Raw genomic sequence first — 19948 nt, 5'->3', positions numbered from 1 at the left:
ACGCTCATCTCCGGCTCCCTGTCATTTGGCTTGTCTGACTATCCATTCCGATTCCCGAACTCTGGCTATGTTTTGACTATGTTTGTTCTATTTATTTTTATTATTAAACAAGTGTGATTTAACTGTACTTCTGTCTCGGTCTGATTTCATGGTTTCTGACACTATGAGGCTGCAAGGAGTCACAGCCATCTTCTCATAGTTAACATGGCAGCGCCAGGGACCTGAAGACCGGAAAAGAGGACAGCAGTGGAACCCTTGAAAAGTAAGTGTCCTTTTATTAAACGTCAGCAGCTACAGTATTTGTCTGGCTATGCCCAGTCTAATGCCGTGTACACGTTCCCGAAAACAAATGTTCGATATGAGCTTGTTGTCGAAAATTCAGACCGTGTATAGACTCCATCGGACATTCGTTGTCGGAATTTCCCACAAAAATTTGAGAGCTGGTTCTCAAATTTTCCGACAACAAAATCCGTTGTCGGAAATTCCGATCGTGTACACAATTCTGACGCACAAAATTCCACGCATACTCGAAATCAAGCAGAAGAACCGCACAGCTATTGAACTTCATTATTCTCGGCTCGACCTACGTGTTGTACGTCAACGCGTTCTTGACGTTTGGAATTTCCGACATTTGTGTGACCATGTGTGTGCAAGGCAAGTTTCAGCCAACATCTATCGGAAATAAATCCACGGTTTGGTTGTCGGAAATTCCGATCGTCTGTACGTGGCCTTACACTTCCCTGCTACTCTTCACACTTGGTTGACTTTTAATGTATCATTTGTAGCAACAATGCCAGGTTTCGGAACAATTCCAGTTAGTTTACAACATTTAACATATGTCAAAAATGCATTCCAAATTATGAAATGAAATAACAAATCCCTACGAGGACTCAAATGAATGTTTGTGAAATGGAGTTTTCTCCATGGAATGGCTCCTTAGATGGTCCCTGGGCCATTTGTGTGAATATATTTACCTCAGTAATGCTGGTGGAACTCATTAGACAAGCAGACTTGGTGGTAAATTGGATTTCTATTTTTACATCATCCATCCATCTCTATGCACCAGTCTTGTTATTTGCATATATAATCCACACCAATAGTTTTTCATGAGATTCTTGGGTGGATCTTCCATCTGGTAGAGAGAATACTCTGGTAAAATTCACCGCTAAAAAACAAAGGAAAAGACTGTGGAATGGAGCGCTAGCAAGGGCAATTAGAGAGGTAAATATGATAATACCGGTAAAAATACTGGTAAAGATAGTAGTTGAGGTCTAGTTTTGATTTTTTAGGGGGGATTTTATCCCATCTTCCTTTCCGGGAGTTCAGAGTGGCAGCCAGATCAAAAGAGCAGAAGCACTCTACAGTAACAGAAGAAAAAAGGAAAAAAGAGCAACGCTGCTCTAAGCGCAATAAATCCGTTTAAAAGTAGGCTTTAATATGTTTAAAATGCACTCACATTTTGGCTGTATTAGTCAGGCATATAGGTTAAAAGCTTTTTTTTCCCCTCAGCTGTACTGGGTGTTCCTTTGATTTCCCGGCTGGGCAGCAGTGATTGCACAGTTCCCGGCCGCTGCAGTGGCGCCCGTAGCTCCAAGGCTGGAGAAATCACAGACAGGCACATCAGCTGGGCACGTCAAGAGGACACGTCAGTCACTGGAGAGAAGGGGGCGTGGCTTAAGCGCTCGCGTTCGAAGCATGCGTTCTCCTTCGTCAGGCAGGGAATTCAGCCGTCCTTGGCTATGTTCTTATAGAGAGAGGGCAGGGGAAGGGAGGAGAGGGGGCCACGCCATGGACTACAGAGTTCAGCAGACCAATGCTGTATTTTACAGCCACAAATGAATGATCCTGTTGAGCAGTGATTGCTATGGACATATTATTATTATTATTCATGATTTATATAGCGCCAACAGTTTATGCTGCACTTTGCAATGTATAGGGGGGACCGCACAATTACAGTACAGTTCAATACAGAAGGGACAGGAGGTCCACATATGGGTGGACGTGGGGCTATGGGTTATTGATAGAATGGCCACACAAAAAGCAAGCATTGCCTTTAAGGGGGTGTGACAGGGGGGCGTGTCCTATGCCTACATACATTTGGTAGTAAGAGTCCCTCGTTCCTAGCTAAAAATGTTGGGAGGTATGCTTAAAGGCCCCAACAGCCTAGTACTTCATCTCCAGTTCTTCCACCTGACAAATTCTCCCCAGCTGGGCTGACCCCAGGTATTTCAAGGAGGCCTGCCCCCCTGCCAATCCTAGTTGGGGATTGGTCAGGGCTCCCTGAGACACCACAGACAGCTCCACCTCTTTTCCCCCTCCTCTTCTCCTAGAATCCTCTAGAAGAAAGAGGGAGGTGACAGTGGATTGATAGTGTCCGTGAGTCAGAGCTGCTGTTCTGAGCCACTCCAAGCCTACAAAGAACAAACAGGCTTCTAGCTAGGCCTGCCTAAATGCACCTGCACTACACAAATCCTCACCTCTAGCACCTACCTAGGTAGAGGGTGTTACATTTAAATTAAAATGATTGTGACCTTGGGTACTTTATTATTTCAACAAACTGCAAAGCATGCTCAGAAATGCTAGGCCTTGATAATATTTGAGTGTATTCGCAATCAATTATTACAAGCAAATTCTTAAATTATTAAAATTTGAAGTTTGGGTCAGCAATTTAAAGTCCAAAGTTCATGTCTTTCAAGGCCACCAAAATAATTTGGGATGTTCAAGGAAGTTTCTGGAATGACAATTTTGCGGCAAGCACATAGGTAAGTGAAATCTTTCTGCCCATGTCACAAAGCATTTATTATGAGTCAGTAGAAATAGACTCTCATACCTCAAACCATTCTTTTTTGGACAATAATTAAATATTGTTTATTAAAGATTACTAAAAAAAAAAGATCAACCATTTTGAAAAAAAAAATTTTGTACTTTGTTTTTGTCAGTACATTTTATAACTAAGTAATTTTTCTCCTTCACTGATGTGCGCTGATGAGGTGGCATTGATAGGCTGAACTAGTGGGCATTTATGAGGTGGTACTTATGGGCACTGATGAGGAGGCACTAATATACTGCACTTATGGGCACTGATCTGATAGATGGCACTGATGGGCACTGTTAGGTGGCACTGATGGGCACTGATAGGTGGCACTGGTGGGCACTAATAGGTGGCATGGAATGGTGACACCGATGGGCATTGATGGACAGCAGTGATGGGCATTGATGGGCAGCACTGATAGGCGGCACTGATAGCCAGCACTGACTGGCATCACTAATGGGCACTGATTGGTGGCACTTGTGGGCAGTGGTGGGCACTGATTGCTGGCACTGATTGCTGGCACTGGTGGGCAATGGTGGGCACTGATTGGTGACACTGTTGGATCTATATTGTAATCAGGGCTATTCCTGCGCCTCTCCAGGCCTAATGGTGACCTCCAGAGTTAGGGACAGCTGACATCCTTCTATGTAGAGTGGGTTACGAGGCATGGTGGGTGCAATGTAGGTATATTAATGGGTGCCAGACACTTCTTGAATGCAAAGAGATTTATTTTCTTTTAAACAGAACTGTGGGAGAGAGGATTAGGGCCAAGACACCCTTTAGTAGTTGCAGTTATTTTGTTAATTAGCAGACTCAGAGACTTCTAGGTCACCAGGGAAAGGCACCCAGCCAGGCACCACATCTGCATGTGTAGACACGCTGTCTCCTATGGCAACAATCTTGAACAGTTTCTAACAAAGATTGCAATGAACTCTTTCCCTTCTTACACAATCTCCCTTTTATATCTCAACTCACTCAACTGAGCTCCCAGTCTATCACCTAGACCAGTGATGGCGAACCTTGGCACCCCAGATGTTTTGGAACTACATTTCCCATGATGCTCCTGCACTTTGCAGTGTAGTGGAGCATCATGGGAAATGTAGTTCCAAAACAACTGGGGTGCCAAGGTTCGCCATCACTGACCTAGACCCATTGATCCACTGCCACTGGATCTCCTGAGCTCTTCCAATCTTCTCACTGAGTATCTTCCTCAAGTGTCACCCCTGCATCCCTGCTGGCTCCCTAGCTTGGCACTCACAGATACACCTCAAATGCCACCCCTCTGGCCTGCTCGGTCACTGTCTTTCCACACAAGACTGCTCTGCAAGTGTCACCTCCTCTGGCTGGGTCTCTGGCTTTGACACCTGCTGAAGCTTCCCAATTCTTCACCGTCTCTGGTTGGTGAGAATACTGTTTCAGTACTTGCTTCAGCTACTCACAGTGGTCTCCGGTAACAAGGTGGTTGGTCCCTTAGTGGCAACAGCTTCCCCTCTACCCCCGACCATGACAGGTTCTCCGGCCAGCAGAACCATCCCTCTTGGTTGGACTGCAAGCAGCAATCCCAACCCTGCACTGCTCTCTTGCTTCTGGATAGGCTCTAAGACAGCCTAGCAGCCAGATGTCCCTGGGATAGGCCTCAGGTTCTGGCCTAGCAGGGCAGGGCAATACAACATAGTACGGAGACCGCTCTTGTTCGGGTTACAAATGATCTTCTTATGTCATCTGATGCCGGTTCTCCGTCTTTACTTATTATGTTGGATTTGTCAGCTGCGTTCGACACTGTCGATCATGGCATTCTTTTAGATAGTCTTCGTTATAATATTGGACTAAAAAATTTAGCCTTCAGTTGGTTCGAGTCATATCTTACAGATAGGATTGAACAAACTACATTGGGTCATTTTAAATCTAAACCGCATATGGTTACCTGCGGAGTTCCCCAAGGGTCAGTGCTTGGCCCGATTTTATTTATTCTATATCTTACTCCCTTGGGCCATATTATAAATCGTTATAATATTTCTTTCCATTGTTATGCTGACGATACACAGCTTTATGTAAAAGCTGCAGCTGAAACTCCTTCAGTGCAGTCACCCCTTTCAGTCCTTACCGCCTGTCTGGAGGAGATAAAGGAGTGGATGGAACAACATTTCTTGCAACTAAATAGCTCCAAAACTGAGTTTATTATGATTGGAACATCTCACCAGATTAAATCATCGCTGATAACAAGTATTGCCTTTTCAGGCTCTAAAATTCCAGTTTCGTCTGTTGTCACTAATCTTGGTGTAAAAATGGATTCCCAACTCACTTTTGAAGCTCATATAAATCAAGTATGCAAGACTTCTTTCTACCACCTTCGTAATATCTCTAAACTTCGTCCTATCCTTTCTTTTTCCGATGCTGAAAGGTTGATTCATGCCTTTGTCTCCTCCAGGCTGGATTATTGCAACGCACTTCTCATTGGGATTCCGAGAAAGAGCATGCAGAGGTTGCAATACATTCAAAACTCTGCAGCGAGGATCCTAATGAGAGTGCGGAAGCATGAGCATATCACTCCAATTTTAAAATCTCTTCATTGGCTGCCGGTCTCTACAAGGATTGAGTATAAGGTCTCTCTTCTTGTCCATCAATGCATACATGGACAAGCTCCACCTTATCTTAAGGAACTTCTTAGATTGCAAAATCTACCGCATTCCCTTCGCTCAACTAATTTGAATTGTTTAGAGGTTCCAAAAACTAGGTTGAAAACCATGGGAGATAGGGCCTTTTGTGCTGCTGCCCCACGTCTGTGGAATGCTTTGCCTGATAGTCTGAGGGTTTCTCAGTCTACTGAAAATTTTAAAAAGGGGTTGAAGACTTTTCTTTTTAGCAAATGTTTTGTAAATTAAGCGGTTTGTTTGTTTTTATTGTAATTATGTAGCACTTTGAGGTCTTTTGATGGAAAGTGCATTATAAATAAAATTTATTATTATTATTAATATTATTAACACACGTCCACCCAGACAGCCAGGTGGCACAGAACCCCGAACATCTGACCTCAGCCAAATAAATAGGCTCTCCCAGCAGGCCAAGGGACCCAAGAAAATCGCTGCCCATTGGCTGAGACAACCCATCTATTCCTAATCTGTCCTTGCAATGCCCTTGTCTTATCTAATGCCACCAGATACCCGGCCATCTAGTGACAGAAATGAAAAGTGCAGAAATTCCGGAATTAGGATGGAATCAATTGATCTCCTATCAATTGGTCAAGGCAACTACACCTGGCAGGGAAATGAAGTGGCAACCCTGTGTAAACATCAGGGTGCTACATACAGTTACAGAAAACTTACCCCAAAACATTTTTGTATCCACATGCCAGGAATCTAATCATTGTACTAGGCCCTGTTTAGAGCAGGATCCGCACCACCAATTGCAAAATTGAGAAATCAAAATTATGGTCCAATATATTCACAGATAATAATATATTTGTGCCTGTGTGACCAGTATTCAATCATTTTTATTACGCCCCATTTTTAACAGGACTCCATCAGCCACCAGCAAGTAATAAAAAAGTTTCTTAAAAAAATAAAAATCCTGAAAAGATTGTAACATCTATGTGTAAAGTATATAACGGAAAATTTATATCAAATACTTACCATAATTTTCCTTTCCTGATGGACTCCATGGCAGCCTACATGTGGGTTTAGTCCCGCCTCCATTACCCTATAGGACAATACTCCCATAAATCTTTGCTCCCTGCCAGAGGCCGTGTTCGGTAACTATCCTACTCCAGCCATTTGGGAGGGAACTCCTGCTGCCATGGAGTCCATCAGGAAAGGAAAATTACGGTAAGTATTTGATATAAATTTTCCGTTTTCCTGACAGACTCCATGGCAGCCTACGTGTGGGAAATAACTCGCCAAGACACCCCGGGTGGGCAAAAATGCTGCTTAACAAAGATTTATTTGACACCGTCAACTGACAAAACTTTAACTCCAAAGTCAACTGAGGATAGAGCCGCTGGCTCAACACAATAATGAGACATAAAGGTGTGAATAGAAGACCACGAGGCTGCCCTGCATATTACGTCAGGAGCCACATGGCGAGAAGCTGCCCATGAGGTAGAAAGACTTCTGGTCGAATGCGCCGTCAACGCCTGAGGAGGAGCCAAGCCCTTTTCTCTGTATGCCCACTGGATTGCTTGAACTATCCATGCCGCAATTGCCCTGACTGATGCTCTAGTGCCCTTGTTCTTCCCACAGAACAGAACGAACAGGAAGTCCGACTGCCGGAACTGAGCTGTAGCTTCCAAGTAGAGCCTTAATGAGCGTCCAACGTTAAGAGGATGAATTTCCGAAGAATCCGAGGATCTGAATAAGGGTAGAGAGATTTCCTGGTTTTCATGAAAAACCAAAGTGACCTTAGGGTTTGACCCCAACATTGGAACTAGGACCACTCTGTCCGTAAAAAAAAAAGTTAGAAAAGGCTCCTTGACTCCTAGAGCTTGAATCTCTGACACTCGTTTCGCCGAGGTGACCGCCACCAGGAACGCGGTTTTCAAGGTGAGTTCTCTGATAGAAAGAGCCTTACTGAGCAGAGCAAAGAAGTCCAGAACTAGAGGCAGATCCCATTTAGGGAATCTGGGTTTTTTCTGGGGTCTCAATCTTACTGCGCCCTTGAAAAACTGCTGGATAAGGGCATGCTTGGCCCACTGAACCCCTGTAAATGCGGAAATAGCCGAGACTTGAACCCGAATGGAGCTAACTGACAAGGGTAAGTCCAAGCCTGATTGCAGGAACCCCAACACGTCTTGAACTGTGGGTGAAACATAGGAACTGGTTCTGGAGGACACATAAGATACAAATTTGGCCCAGATCCATTCATACACCTTATTAGTGCTTCTTCTCCTCGCACTTAAGAGGGTGGAAATGGCTTCCTTAGGACACCCTAGTGCTTCCAGCCTTCCCCTCTCAAGAACCAGACCTTCAACCGAAGGTGAGCCAGACATGGATGGAGAACCGACCCTTGGGAGAGCAGGTCCCGTCTGGATGGAAGAGGAACTGGGTCCCGAAAGCTGAGGAGGGATAGGAGAGGAAACCAGGGCCTGTTGGGCCAATACGAAATTATTGCCAATACTTCTACTTCTTCCCATCTGAGTCTCTTCCGGAACTGGAAGATAATTGGAGTTGGAGGGAAGGCGTATGCCTTGTGGAATCGCCACTGCTCTGTTAGGGCATCTATCCCGTAGGCCTGCGGATCCTTGAACCTTGAATAGAACCTTGTTAGCTTCCTGTTGAAATGAGAAGCGAATAGATTCACTTCTGGAGACATCCCCAGGGATAGAACCCACTGAAACACATCTTCGTGAAGGGTCCACTCGTTGTTGTCCAAGTGGACTCGTAATAGAAAATCCGCTTGGACATTGAGGACTTCAGGCACATAGGCTGCTGTTAGGTTGGCCAGGTTCCTCTGGCCCCAACGCATAATTGGATCCACTTCCTTCAGCAGAGACCGACTTCTGGTGCCCCCTTGCTTCCTTACGTATGCAACCGCAGTCGTATTGTCCAGCTTGAGGACTACGGATGCACCCACTATCAGATGTGGAAGCGCCAACAGCGCTAGGAAGGCTGCTCGTAGTTCCAACACATTTGACACTATTTCCCGAGAGGGAAAGTCCCAAATGCCCTGAGCCACTTCCGAAAGACAATGTGCCCCCCAGCCCTTGTTGCTGGCATCTGACGTTACTGAGATCCATTTGATTGGCAGAAGAGAGTGACAATTCAATAGGTTCTCCCGACGAAGCCACCAGAAGAGGGAACCTCTCATGGTCTGATTAACCTCGATGGACTGGGCCTTTTCTCCCGACCATTGACGAAGAAACCCCATTTGAAAGGGGCGCATCCTCCATTGTGCCCACTTCACCATCGGTATAGTAGACACCATGGTGCCTATGATCTTTAGGCAGTGAAGAGCACTGAGACGAGATGAGGAGAGAGCCAGGTGGATCCTGTCCCGTACTACTGCAATCTTCTCCTCGGGCAGAGAGATGGTACCTTTTGCCGTATTGAACAGGGCGCCGAGGAACACGAGAGACTGTGTAGGAACCAACTGGCTTTTCTCTAAATTCAGGAGCCAACCGAATTCCTTGAGGGTTGTGATGACTTGATCCCTGTGATTCAAGAGACAATCCTTGTCCTGAGCGAGAAGAAGCAAATTGTCCAGATAATGATGAATCCGGATTTTTCTGACTCTCAACAATGCTACGACTGCTAGAAGGACCTTCGAGAAAGTGCGAGGGGAGGTTGACAGACAGAAAGGAAGACAAGTAAACTGTAAATGAAGCTGGCCAATGGAAAAACGAAGAAACTGCTGGAACTCTGTGGCCACCGGGACGTGAAAATAGGCGTCTTTGAGGTCTATTGAGACAAGCCAGTCCCCTGGCTGCACTGATTGTTGAATCGTGGACAGCGTTTCCATTTTGAATTTTTCCTTTCTTATGAAGCGATTTAGACGCGTCAAGTCCATTACGGGTCTCCATGTACCGTTCTTCTTCTGGACCAGGAAAAGAGGAGAATACATTCCCATGCCGCGCTGGACATCTGGAACAGGAATAGAGGCGCCTTGATCCAACAAAGATTTTATGTAAGTTAGATGAATTTGTCTTTTTCCTTCTGACTTTGGAATGGATGTGGGAACACACTTGAGTTTGGGGACACTGCTGAACGTCCACGTGTGCCCGGAGGAAACCGTCTTGACGGTCCAAAAGTCCTGGATCAAGGCTGCCCAAACGTGCCGAAAGTGGAACAAACGTGCTCCTACCCGGACCACCTGGACGGGCTCAATCTCAAAAGGACTTAGCAGGCTCCTTTTCCCCCATCGAACTGCCCTTTGCAGATTTTTTTAGAGATGTCTGTCTGGACCTCCAAGATCTGGAAAATTCCCGTCCAGGCCTGTAAGTGCGTGCCTCCCTGGCACGATCTTGACCCTGCTTCCTAGGGAACGATCTTCTTTGATTCTGCAGGCGTCTATCCTGGGGAAGAAACCCCGACTTACCCCCAGTGGCTCGAGTTATAGCACTATCCAGCTTATTGCCGAAAAGGGAAGAACCATCAAAAGGCATACGGCACCAAACCTGCTTAGAAGCGGGATCGGCTAGCCAAGGACGGAGCCATAGGGCACGCTTGGCAGTTACAGATGAGAGCATAACTCGAGCCACTCGACGGATAATGTCGATTGAGGCCTCTCCTAAGAAGGCTGAAGCCAGTCTCAGTTCCTGAATGGGAGAACTCTTTGCCAAATCTTCAGAAACATTCCTGAGTGTTTCATCAAGACTATCGGACCAAACTTCCATTGCTCTAGACAGAGCCGCTAAGGCCAGGGCCGGCTTACAGGCCATGCCAGCCGTAAGATAGATCCTCTTAAGGTCAGAATCAATTCTCCTATCCAGAGCGTCCTTGAAAGATACTGTGTCCTCAAGAGGAAGGGTCACATGTCTGACTAATCGCATTACTGCTGCGTCCACTAGAGGGGAAGATTCCAAGTTTTTAACTTCTTCCTCCTTAAAAGGGTAAAGTCTCTGAATCTCAGATAGAAGAGAATTCTTTTTCTCTACCTTACTCCACTCATCCGCTTAATGGCTTCGACCAAGGGTCTTAGGGAGGAGGGCAAACCAGACTCTTCTTCCTCAGACTCACTCTCTGAGAGGACAGCAGACGGGTGGCTAGGCAACAAGGAATCCCATGTGTCCTGGGCCTGAGCATCCCTCCCCGGAGACCTTGGAGACTCTATGGGAGACAACTGGGGGGCTTCAAATTTCTTAAGACTGTCTTTAACCAATCTTTCCACCATAGACTTTAGCTGTTGGTCAGAGTCACTCCTTTCACCCGTCGCTTTAATATAACAGGCATCACAAAGGGACTTGTCAGCAGGAACCTGCGTCTTGCACCCCCAGCATACACCTTCAGCTACGTGACTTGGGCAAGCTGTTGAAGGGCGGGAAGAATCCCGGCTACGGAGACTGGTTCTCGCAGGAGAATCATGTCGTCTGGATCTGGAAGAGGAATGCCGGCGGTGGGACTTAGACGAGTCACTTTCTCGGTGAGAACTACGTCGTTGAGTAGACCTAGAAGGGCTGAAAAGGTAGAAAAAAACAGCAGTGTTAGTGGAACATTCCCTAATGTTCCACTGCTCCCCCCCCCCCCCCCCGGCAGGTAACCCAAAAAAAAGTACCTTCTCCGAGAGGGCTGGCCACTAGCAGGCGGTGATGCATCCAAAGGATCCATCAGGGCTGGAGAAAAAACAGCCTAATTTAATTACAGAAAACAGCTAAGGAGGCAGAGAAAAAACTGATCCCATCAAAGAAACATACCTAATACTGAAGAACCAGGACTTAGGAATGGTGATGCAGGCTTCACAAACATCCCAGAAACACTGCAAGCTGTTTTCCGTTTTTAAAATTGCCGCCTTAATGACGTCACGATTTCCGTCATGAAAAAGCTAGTGCGCATGCGCGAAGCCCGCATCGCGCATGCCCGAACGAAGCCTCGTCCTCGCGCCGGTCTCGCGCATGCGCAGAACAACCGAGCGGCGAACGAGGAAGTAACTGGGCGGCTGGAACGCACGGAAACCAGCCGCCCAGCAAGCCAGATACACCGCACGGCGCTGTATGGGGAAACGAAAGGGGCACTGCACAAGAGAAAAAAACATACAGAAATGACACATAAAGGCTGCCATGGAAAAGAAACAGCTCACCACTCCTGTAGACGGACACCAGCCGAGGTAGGTCCCCACACATGCCGGACTTCTGGGAGGAGGGGGGGCGAAAGTCACCTGCTAGTAGCTAGGCTCACGACTAATCATGCGACTTCACCTGTCAGTGACCAGGCATACACCTCTTCAGCGCCTCTTCCATATGCCCCTTTTCCATACTCCGCTAGTAGCTAGAGCTTATTGGAAATTTGCGACTCCAAGTCGCACGGCCGGTCCGTATCGCAGAAAAAAATGCAAGTCTTCAGGGTAAAAAGACACATGTTAGGTCCTATGGAGGAGGACAAAAAAAGAACACGGCCTCTGGCAGGGAGCAAAGATTTATGGGAGTATCGTCCTATAGGGTAATGGAGGCGGGACTAAACCCACACGTAGGCTGCCATGGAGTCTGTCAGGAAAATTATTTTTTATCAAGCAATATTTTGAACAGGGCCACCATCATCATCAACCATGTTAAAAATCTAGACATCAACATTACATTTCATAATGTAAGCAGCTCTTCTAGGCTCTATTTCTAAGGTAGAGACCAGGCAGGCTTTAAAGTAAAATAAAAATTACAGTGTACAGTACTAGTTACAATCATTGATCCAGACTGGACACCCAATAGTCTAAGTTATAGGCACTTTTTTTTAATTTGCAGATGCAAAACCTTCCCGAATCTCTACTAGCTGGGTGCGCATAACCTCGGCCTCATGCACAATTCATACAGCGTGTTGAATCACTTTGTTACTACAGGTCATTTTAAAAAAAAAGCAATTTTAAAATAGTAATCAACATTAGAGTGTAATTTATTCCATGAAAATGCCACCAATTTGTTTTGCTTATGTTCTCAGTATAATTTTTTTTTGCAGTGGGGCCCACTTTTAACAGGGTCAGCAACAGACATTGTAAATCTAGAGATCAACATTACAGTGTCATTTATTCCCAGGGAAAAAAACTCCCCAAAAATGATCGGCCTTTTTTCACAGTCTAAAACCTTTTAGGACGTGGTCCTAGTTTAAACAGGACCACCAACATGCATTGTAAAATCTAGAAATCAATATTTCAGTGGCATTTATTACCAGGAAACACTCCACAAAGGATGTTATGCCTACATTCCCAGCATTCATTTATTTGCACTCAAGCTCAGTGGTGGCTGGTGCTAAAAAAATTTTTTTTTTGGGGGGGGGGGGGTTTGGGGCACAAACAAACTGAAAAAAATTTGAAAAAAAAAAAACATCAAACGCAGCCACTTTGCCATCAAACGCAGCCACTGTGCCATCAAACGCAGCCACTGTGCCATCAATTACAGCCAGTGTGCCATCAAACGCTGTCACTGTGCCATCAAATGCTGCCAGCATGCCCATAAAATGCTACCAGTGTGCCGAATTCTGCCAGTGTGACAGTGTGCCCAATGCTGCCAGTGTACCCAATGCTGCCAGTGTGCCAAATTCTGCGAATGTGCCAATGTGCCGAATGCTGCCAGTGTGCCGAATGCTGCCAGTGTGCCGAATGCTGCCAGTGTGCCGAATTCTGCCAGTGTGACAGTGTGCCGAATGCTGCCAGTGTGCCGAATGCTGCCAGTGTGCCGAATGCTGCCAGTGTGCCTGGTAAAAATCGCAATAAGCGTATATTGATTGGCTTGCACAAAAGTTATAGCGTCTAAAAAATAGATTTGATGGCATTTTTATTATTAATTTTTTTTATTATTAAGTGCGCCAATCTGCAATTTTTATCATGACTGTGATATTCATAGGGCACTTTTGACACTATTTTGGGACCATTGTCATTTATACAGCGATGACTGCTATAAAAATACATTGATTACTGTGTAAATGACACTGGCAGGGAAGGGGTTAAACATTAGGGGGCAATCAAGGGGTTTAGTGTGTCCGAGGAAGTGATTCTAACTGCGGGGGGGATTGTCTCGCTAGAACATGACAGAGATCACTGCTCCCGATGACAGGGAGCAGTAGATCTCTGTCATGTTGTTAGGCAGAACAGGGAAATGCCTTGTTTTGTCTGTGATACGATCACGGGCCCCCAGTGGACATCGAGTCCGTGGGACCCCGGTCATGGAGTACACGGCAGGCGCGCACCCACAATGCTGCGTTTTAAAGGGGACGTACCCATACGTCCATTTGCCCAGGCGTGCCACAGGGGCGGACTGACAACTCATGGGGCCCCCGGGGCAATAGGAGATTATGGGGCCCCCAGGCAATCAGAGATTATGGGGCCACACAGTATACACAAACACACAGTATACAATCACACAGTATACACAGACAAGTTTCTATTGGCTGAGAAGGTACTGGAGAGGTAGGGCAGGAATAATCTCAGGATTTTTTAGACCAAAAGGATGTCGGTAAGGGACATTTCAGAGACAGATGTAAAAAAAAACACACATTTTTACATATTGTCCCTGATTTTACTAAGGGCTGGCAACCCTGATGGGGCCCCCTAGTGGCATGGGGCCCTCGGGCAGTGCCAGAGTGGCCCCATGGTCAGTCCGCCTCTGGCGTGCCATTGTGCTGACGTCCATCGTGCATGATACATGATACAAATGTTATAAATTGAGTTGCAGTTCAGTGAGTAAAATAAGTATTTGATCCCTAAGCAAAACATGATCTAGTACTTGGTGGAGATAACCATGTTGGCAAGCACAGAGGTAAGAAGTTTTTTGTAGTTGGTGACCAGGTTTGCACACATCCCAGAAGGGATTTTGGTCCACTCTTCTTTACAGATCTTCTCTAAATCCTTAATGTTTCCACCTCTGTGCTTGAATGTAGGGATGGTGTTCTTAGGGTCATAGTCAGCATTTTCCTTCCTCCAAACACCGCAAATTAAGTTAATGCCAAAGAGCTCAGTTTTGGTCTCATCTGACCACAGCTCTTTCTCCCAATTCTTCTCTGAATCATTTAGATGTTCATTGGCATGACTGTACATGTGCCTTCTTGAGGAGGAGGACTCACCATGTTGAAGAAAAATGCTGACTATGACCCTAAGAACACCATCCCTGCAGTCAAGAACGGAGGTGAAAACATGATGCTTTGGGGCTGTTTCTCTGCTAAAGGTACATACCGACTTTGCCGCATTGAGGGGCCAAATGGATGGGACCATGTATTGTAAAATCCTGGATGAGAACCTTCTTCCCTCAGCCAGAATACTGAAGATGGGTCATGGATGGGTCTTTCAGCATGACAATGACCCAAAACATAATGCCAAGGCAACAAAGGAGTGGCTCAAAAAGAAGCACAATAAGGTCATGGAGTGGCCTAGCCAGTCTCCAGACCTTAATCCTATAGAAAATTTATGGAGGGAGTTGAAAGTTCGGGTTTCCAAGCGAAAGCCAAGAAACCTTATGGATTTAGATAAGATCTGTAAAAAAGAGTGGACCAAAATCCCTCCTGAGATGTGAACAAACCGGGTCACCAGCTACAAGAAACATCTTACCTCTGTGCTTGCCAACAAGGGGTTCTCCACCAAGTTCTCCACCAAATTTCTTTGTAAGTAGGCAAACTTACAAAATCTGCAGGGGATCAAATAATTATTTTCCCCACTGTAAACATACTCCTCTGAGCCTCAATATAAATATGGACACCTGCAATGACCAGTAGCATGTAACTGTCCCTGATAACACCCTGAAGACCTTTCCCTAATTTGCTGTGAGTGTGTCTGTGACTATGGGGTTGATTTATTAAAACCGGAGAGTGCAAAATCTGGTGCAGCTGTACATGGGAGTCAATTCGCTTTTAACTTCAGCTTGTTCAATTAAGCTTTGACAAAATACCTGGAAGCTGATTGGTTTCTATGTAGAACTGCCCTAGATTTTGCACACTCCAGTTATAGTAAATCGGCTCCTATCTGTAAAAAACACTGTATTTATCGGCGTATAACACGCACTGTTTTCCCCTTCAAAATCAAGGGAAAATCGCGGGTGAGTGTTATACGCCGACCCCCCCCTGATTGTGAGAGGAGCCGAGAGTAGCCGAGTGCCGCTGAGATACAAATAGCCGAGTGTACTCGGCACGGCTCTGCTCACAGTCACGCCCAGTCCTGCCCTATGATGGACATAACACAGGGACTGTGCGTGACTGTGAGCGGAGCCGAGCCAAGTACACTCGGCTATTTGTATCTCGGCGGCACTCAGCTCCTCTCGGCTTCACTCACAGTCAAGCCTGTGAGAGGAGCCGAGAGCTGTCGAGAGCCGCCGAGATACACAGGACATCCAGCTCTGTATCTCGGCGGCACAATTTTTAAAACTGGAAGGCTGCAATGACACTGGAGCAAGGCTGAAAATGACAAGGCTACATTGACAAGGCTACACTGACAAGGCTACACTGACAAGGCTACACTGACAAGGCTACACTGACAAGGCTGCAGATGGACACTGATAAGGCTGCATTGATGGGCATTTAAATGTAAGTTTTTTTCCTTAAACTTCCCTCCTAAAAGTTTTTTCCCTTAAAATTCCCTCCTAAACTTGGGGTGCGTGCTACACGGCGATAAGTACGGTAGATACTTTTTTTTTCAGCCGACATCTAACTATCCATAATATATCTCCCCCCCCCCCCCCAACTTGCTAAACAACTGTACAACACACTTGTTGGGTGTGTGTGATTGCATGTAAACCTGGAGAAACTATTTTTTAGCAATGGGCACCAGCATGAACATCTAACATGAGCTTTTCCTTACTATTCTATATCTGTTGCAACAAACACTGAACAAAGGCTGATACGAACATTCGCTTTTATAGAAAGGGTACTGGCACATTCGCAAAATCCCACGATTGGCCTTTACAAGTCACCTGACTACAGCCCAGAAATTGTGTTATTGGTTATGTTTCCTATGGCCATTAACAAATGCAATAATTTACCACTTTTCGAAACAGACACAGCTAGAGTTTGGAGGATGACCCAAATTTGAAGCTCATCGCTGTTGTCTTTAAAGGACCTTGGCAAGGACTCTTGAGCTACCGATGATAGCTCGTGTTACACACATATGTATGTAAGTCTGTACCTCAAAATGTTAAACTCCCCATACGCATTATAATCCAACTAAAGCATGTAAAATACAGAACAGAAGTAGGTCAAATGCACTATTCAGGTAATTCTGAATGATCTCAAAAGCATCTCAAACTGATGCCATTGGCATTAGCCTAAAGCCAACCAAAACAAGCCCTAAAGGAGATTTTACAGTCAGTGAGTAAGGTGTGTAGTAAGTCTTAAGCCCTGTACACACGGCCAGAATGTTGGGAGACACTTGCCTGGTACAAAAAATACGGACCGACATTCTGCCTGTGTGTACGTCAGTCTGTCGGATGAGTATGCTGGAAAACCAGCATCCGATCGACTCCCAATCGGAGCTCTCAGCCAACAGCAGATCAGACTATTGGGGGGGGGGGGGCATAACCCTGTCAGAACACAATAGCTCAGTGGGGAAGATCGTTGGACTAACTTTGCATGGTAAGTACAGTGCCTCCCCCTGGTAGTGTGTACCAGGCTTTAGGGTTCCTCCACAGTAGATGTATGAGGTGTGTCTAAAACATTTGATGAATGGTCCCTACCTCTCACACTGACTATTTTCCACTGCCCACAGCGGGTTTACCCTGAAGGTCACATGTACTCCATGATAGGTGGTGCTTCTCTACGTGTTTCTGGATAGCCATGTGTGGCCCATGTTGACGTTGAGATATCGGACCATTCACCAAACATTTTAGACACACCTTGTATTTATTGGTATTATGTATATACTTTCCACTTTCTTTTTTTCAGAGATTATGGTTAAGTAGATGGCAGCTACCAATGAAACATTTTTTCATGACTTTATCCTTATGGGATTTCCAAGGGAGCAGATATTAATCTCACTGTTAATTGCTCAAATCTACACAATGACTGTTCTAGGAAACCTCACTGTTTTTAGCATCATTCAAGTGGATAGCCGCCTCCAGTCACCAATGTATTTTTTTCTGAGTTGCCTATCTTTATTAGATGTCTGTTACTCTTCGGTTACTCTCCCAGCCATGTTGGCTAATGCAATAACAGGCAACAGGATGATATCATTCAATAAATGTCTTACACAACTCTATTTCTTTGTCTGCTTTGGAGGAACGGAATGCCTTCTTCTGGCTGTCATGGCTTATGACAGATACGTGGCAATATGTAACCCTCTCCACTACATCACCATAATGAACAAGAAGATCTGTTCATATCTTGTGGTGGGGTGCTGGCTTTGTGGACTTGTAAATGCAACCTTTCACACCTTGATGACTTGGAAACGTATGTTTTGTGGCACCCGACATATCAACCATTATTTCTGTGATGTTCTTCCATTGTTACAAGTGGCTTGCAGTGATATACATGACAGTCAAGTGGTCTTACACGTTGTTACTTTTTTTCTTGGGATGTCTCCATTCATGCTTATAGCAAATTCATACATCCGTATTATTTCCACCATACTAAAAATCCGCTCCACCACAGGCAGGAAGAAGGCCTTCTCCACATGTTCATCCCACCTCATTGTTGTAACAGTATTTTACTTAACTGGCGCCTTCAACTACAATGGTCCAAACACTGGAGATTTCTTTATCATTGTTCAAGTGTCATCTCTTCTTTATGGTGTTGTCTCCCCATTGTTGAACCCGGTTATTTACTGTCTGAGAAATAATGAGGTAAAGGGAGCATTAAAATATGTTCTTACTAAATTATATATTTCATTCAAATGATAATCCCACCAAACACTGGAAGCAGTTTGGACTATTAACAAAATTATTTTCACTGGAAATTTTGTTAAAAGATCTCTTTTTTTGGCAAAGGTTTCCTACTATTCTTTCTTTTTTTTCAATTTCTTTATTTATTTATTTTTTCCCTTTCCATAGGTAAGCAAAAACAGAGTTTTACATAAACAATCTAAGAGTCATATATCGAGTTTCCATATTCATACATAATAAACAGAAATAGCATAACAGTTCATTTCATTCCATTCGCTTCTTACTCCCCTTATAGTGTAATATATAAAACCACAAAGAGAACACGCAAGGTTGGTGGCAATATATATAACATATCGGGACAGTAACATAGAAACTTCTCTCTCAGTCCCACATACCCCATGTCTGATCCTAGGTTGGTACTGTTCCCAATCAGATTAGAGTTGTATTGTTATCTCCTTTTTACTCATCTACCCCTCTTACTATTTTCCCCCCTATTCTTCAACCCTCCCATCCACCCCCCCCCCCCCCCCCCGAGGAGAAAAAAAAAAAAAAGGGGGGGGCGAACCAAGCCAGAGAGAGGGGGAGGGGGGGAGAGAGGGGGAGTTCTCATCTCCTTCCCCAGAGTCTCCCCCCCCACCCCCCTAAACTGCATCGATCCGTCTCCTTCCATCCCCCGAGGAGATATAGAGGTTCCATGGTGTCCATATTTCCAAATAAGTTTTCCTTCTTTTCCTAGCTGTCCATATTAGGTCTTCCATCCTGTTCACCTCCTCGACTTTCTTCAACCACATGCTCACACTGGGAGGTTGTATTTGTTTCCACCTAAGTGTTATACATGACTTGGCTGTATTTACCAAGTGACACATGATGGAGTTCCCACCTATATTCCCTGAGGTCTCTGACAAATTCAAGAGAAATACTGCTGGATCCTCCCGTATCTCTACTTCACTGAATTTTTGAACGATCTCTCGTACATCTTTCCAGTATTTCTTAATTTTTGGACATGACCAAAATATGTGTAAGAAATTTCCCACTTCTTTCTGGCACCTCCAACACTTATTTGATATATGAGGAAAATATTTTTGAAGTTTTTCTGGTGTTCTGTACCACTGTGCAATAATTTTATAATTAGTTTCCTGTAATTTTGTGCAAGTTGCTGTTTTAAAAATTGATTGTATCATCTTTTTCTTCTGCTCCTCAGAGAAAATCCTTCCTAGGTCTATTTCCCACTTCCGAAAGAAGGGTAACTGAAAATTTTCTACGGGTTTAATCAGTAACGCATACATTTTCGAGATTACATGCGTAATTGGTTCCTTTTCCGTACAGAGTTTCTCAAATGGCATATAGTCTCGGTCTAGTAACTCTGGCTCTATCTCTGTTCTTAAAAAGTGTCCTAATTGTGCCGCCTGCCAGAAATCTAATTGAAAGGGACCTTTTCTATCTGTCATCTCCTGCATTGTTGGCCATTTACCTTTTTTCACGAAATGCGAGGCTTGATATATTCCTTTTTTAATCAGCTTATCAAAAGGTCCTTTCTGTATGCCTGGTATAAATCGGGGATTGCCCAATATAGGAACTAGAGGGGAGTTCTGTGTCGATATCTTATTCTTAGCTAGGAGATGGTAGCATATCTGTAATGTGGGTCCTATTGTAGGGTGAAGCTTCGTATCTAAGGTCAAATTTCTGTAGCACCAAGGTGCTCTATGTAG

At 44.9% G+C, this 19948-nt stretch overlaps 1 protein-coding gene across 1 annotated transcript; it reads left to right on the top strand.

Annotated features, from left to right (window-relative positions):
* The first annotated feature begins 1010 nt into the window (after positions 1-1010).
* LOC143933293 (olfactory receptor 10A7-like) lies at positions 1011-18301 on the top strand. Its single transcript, XM_077456171.1, has 3 exons — positions 1011-1221; positions 2697-2762; positions 17305-18301. Exon 3 carries the CDS (start codon positions 17322-17324, stop codon positions 18252-18254), a length of 933 nt encoding a protein of 310 aa, XP_077312297.1. The 5' UTR covers positions 1011-1221; positions 2697-2762; positions 17305-17321; the 3' UTR covers positions 18255-18301.
* The last annotated feature ends 1647 nt before the right edge of the window (positions 18302-19948 follow it).

Source organism: Lithobates pipiens, unplaced genomic scaffold (assembly GCF_037356315.1).
Source record: "Lithobates pipiens isolate NorthernLeopardFrog02 unplaced genomic scaffold, aLitPip1_a1.2 Scaffold_27, whole genome shotgun sequence".
Taxonomy (NCBI): Eukaryota; Metazoa; Chordata; class Amphibia; order Anura; family Ranidae; genus Lithobates; species Lithobates pipiens.
This window is presented reverse-complemented; position numbering and strand designations above follow the sequence as displayed.

Bases quoted from the DNA above. Each gene is read 5' to 3' on its own strand.
- LOC143933293 (XM_077456171.1), top strand. From the start codon at position 17,322: ATGGCAGCTACCAATGAAACATTTTTTCATGACTTTATCCTTATGGGA.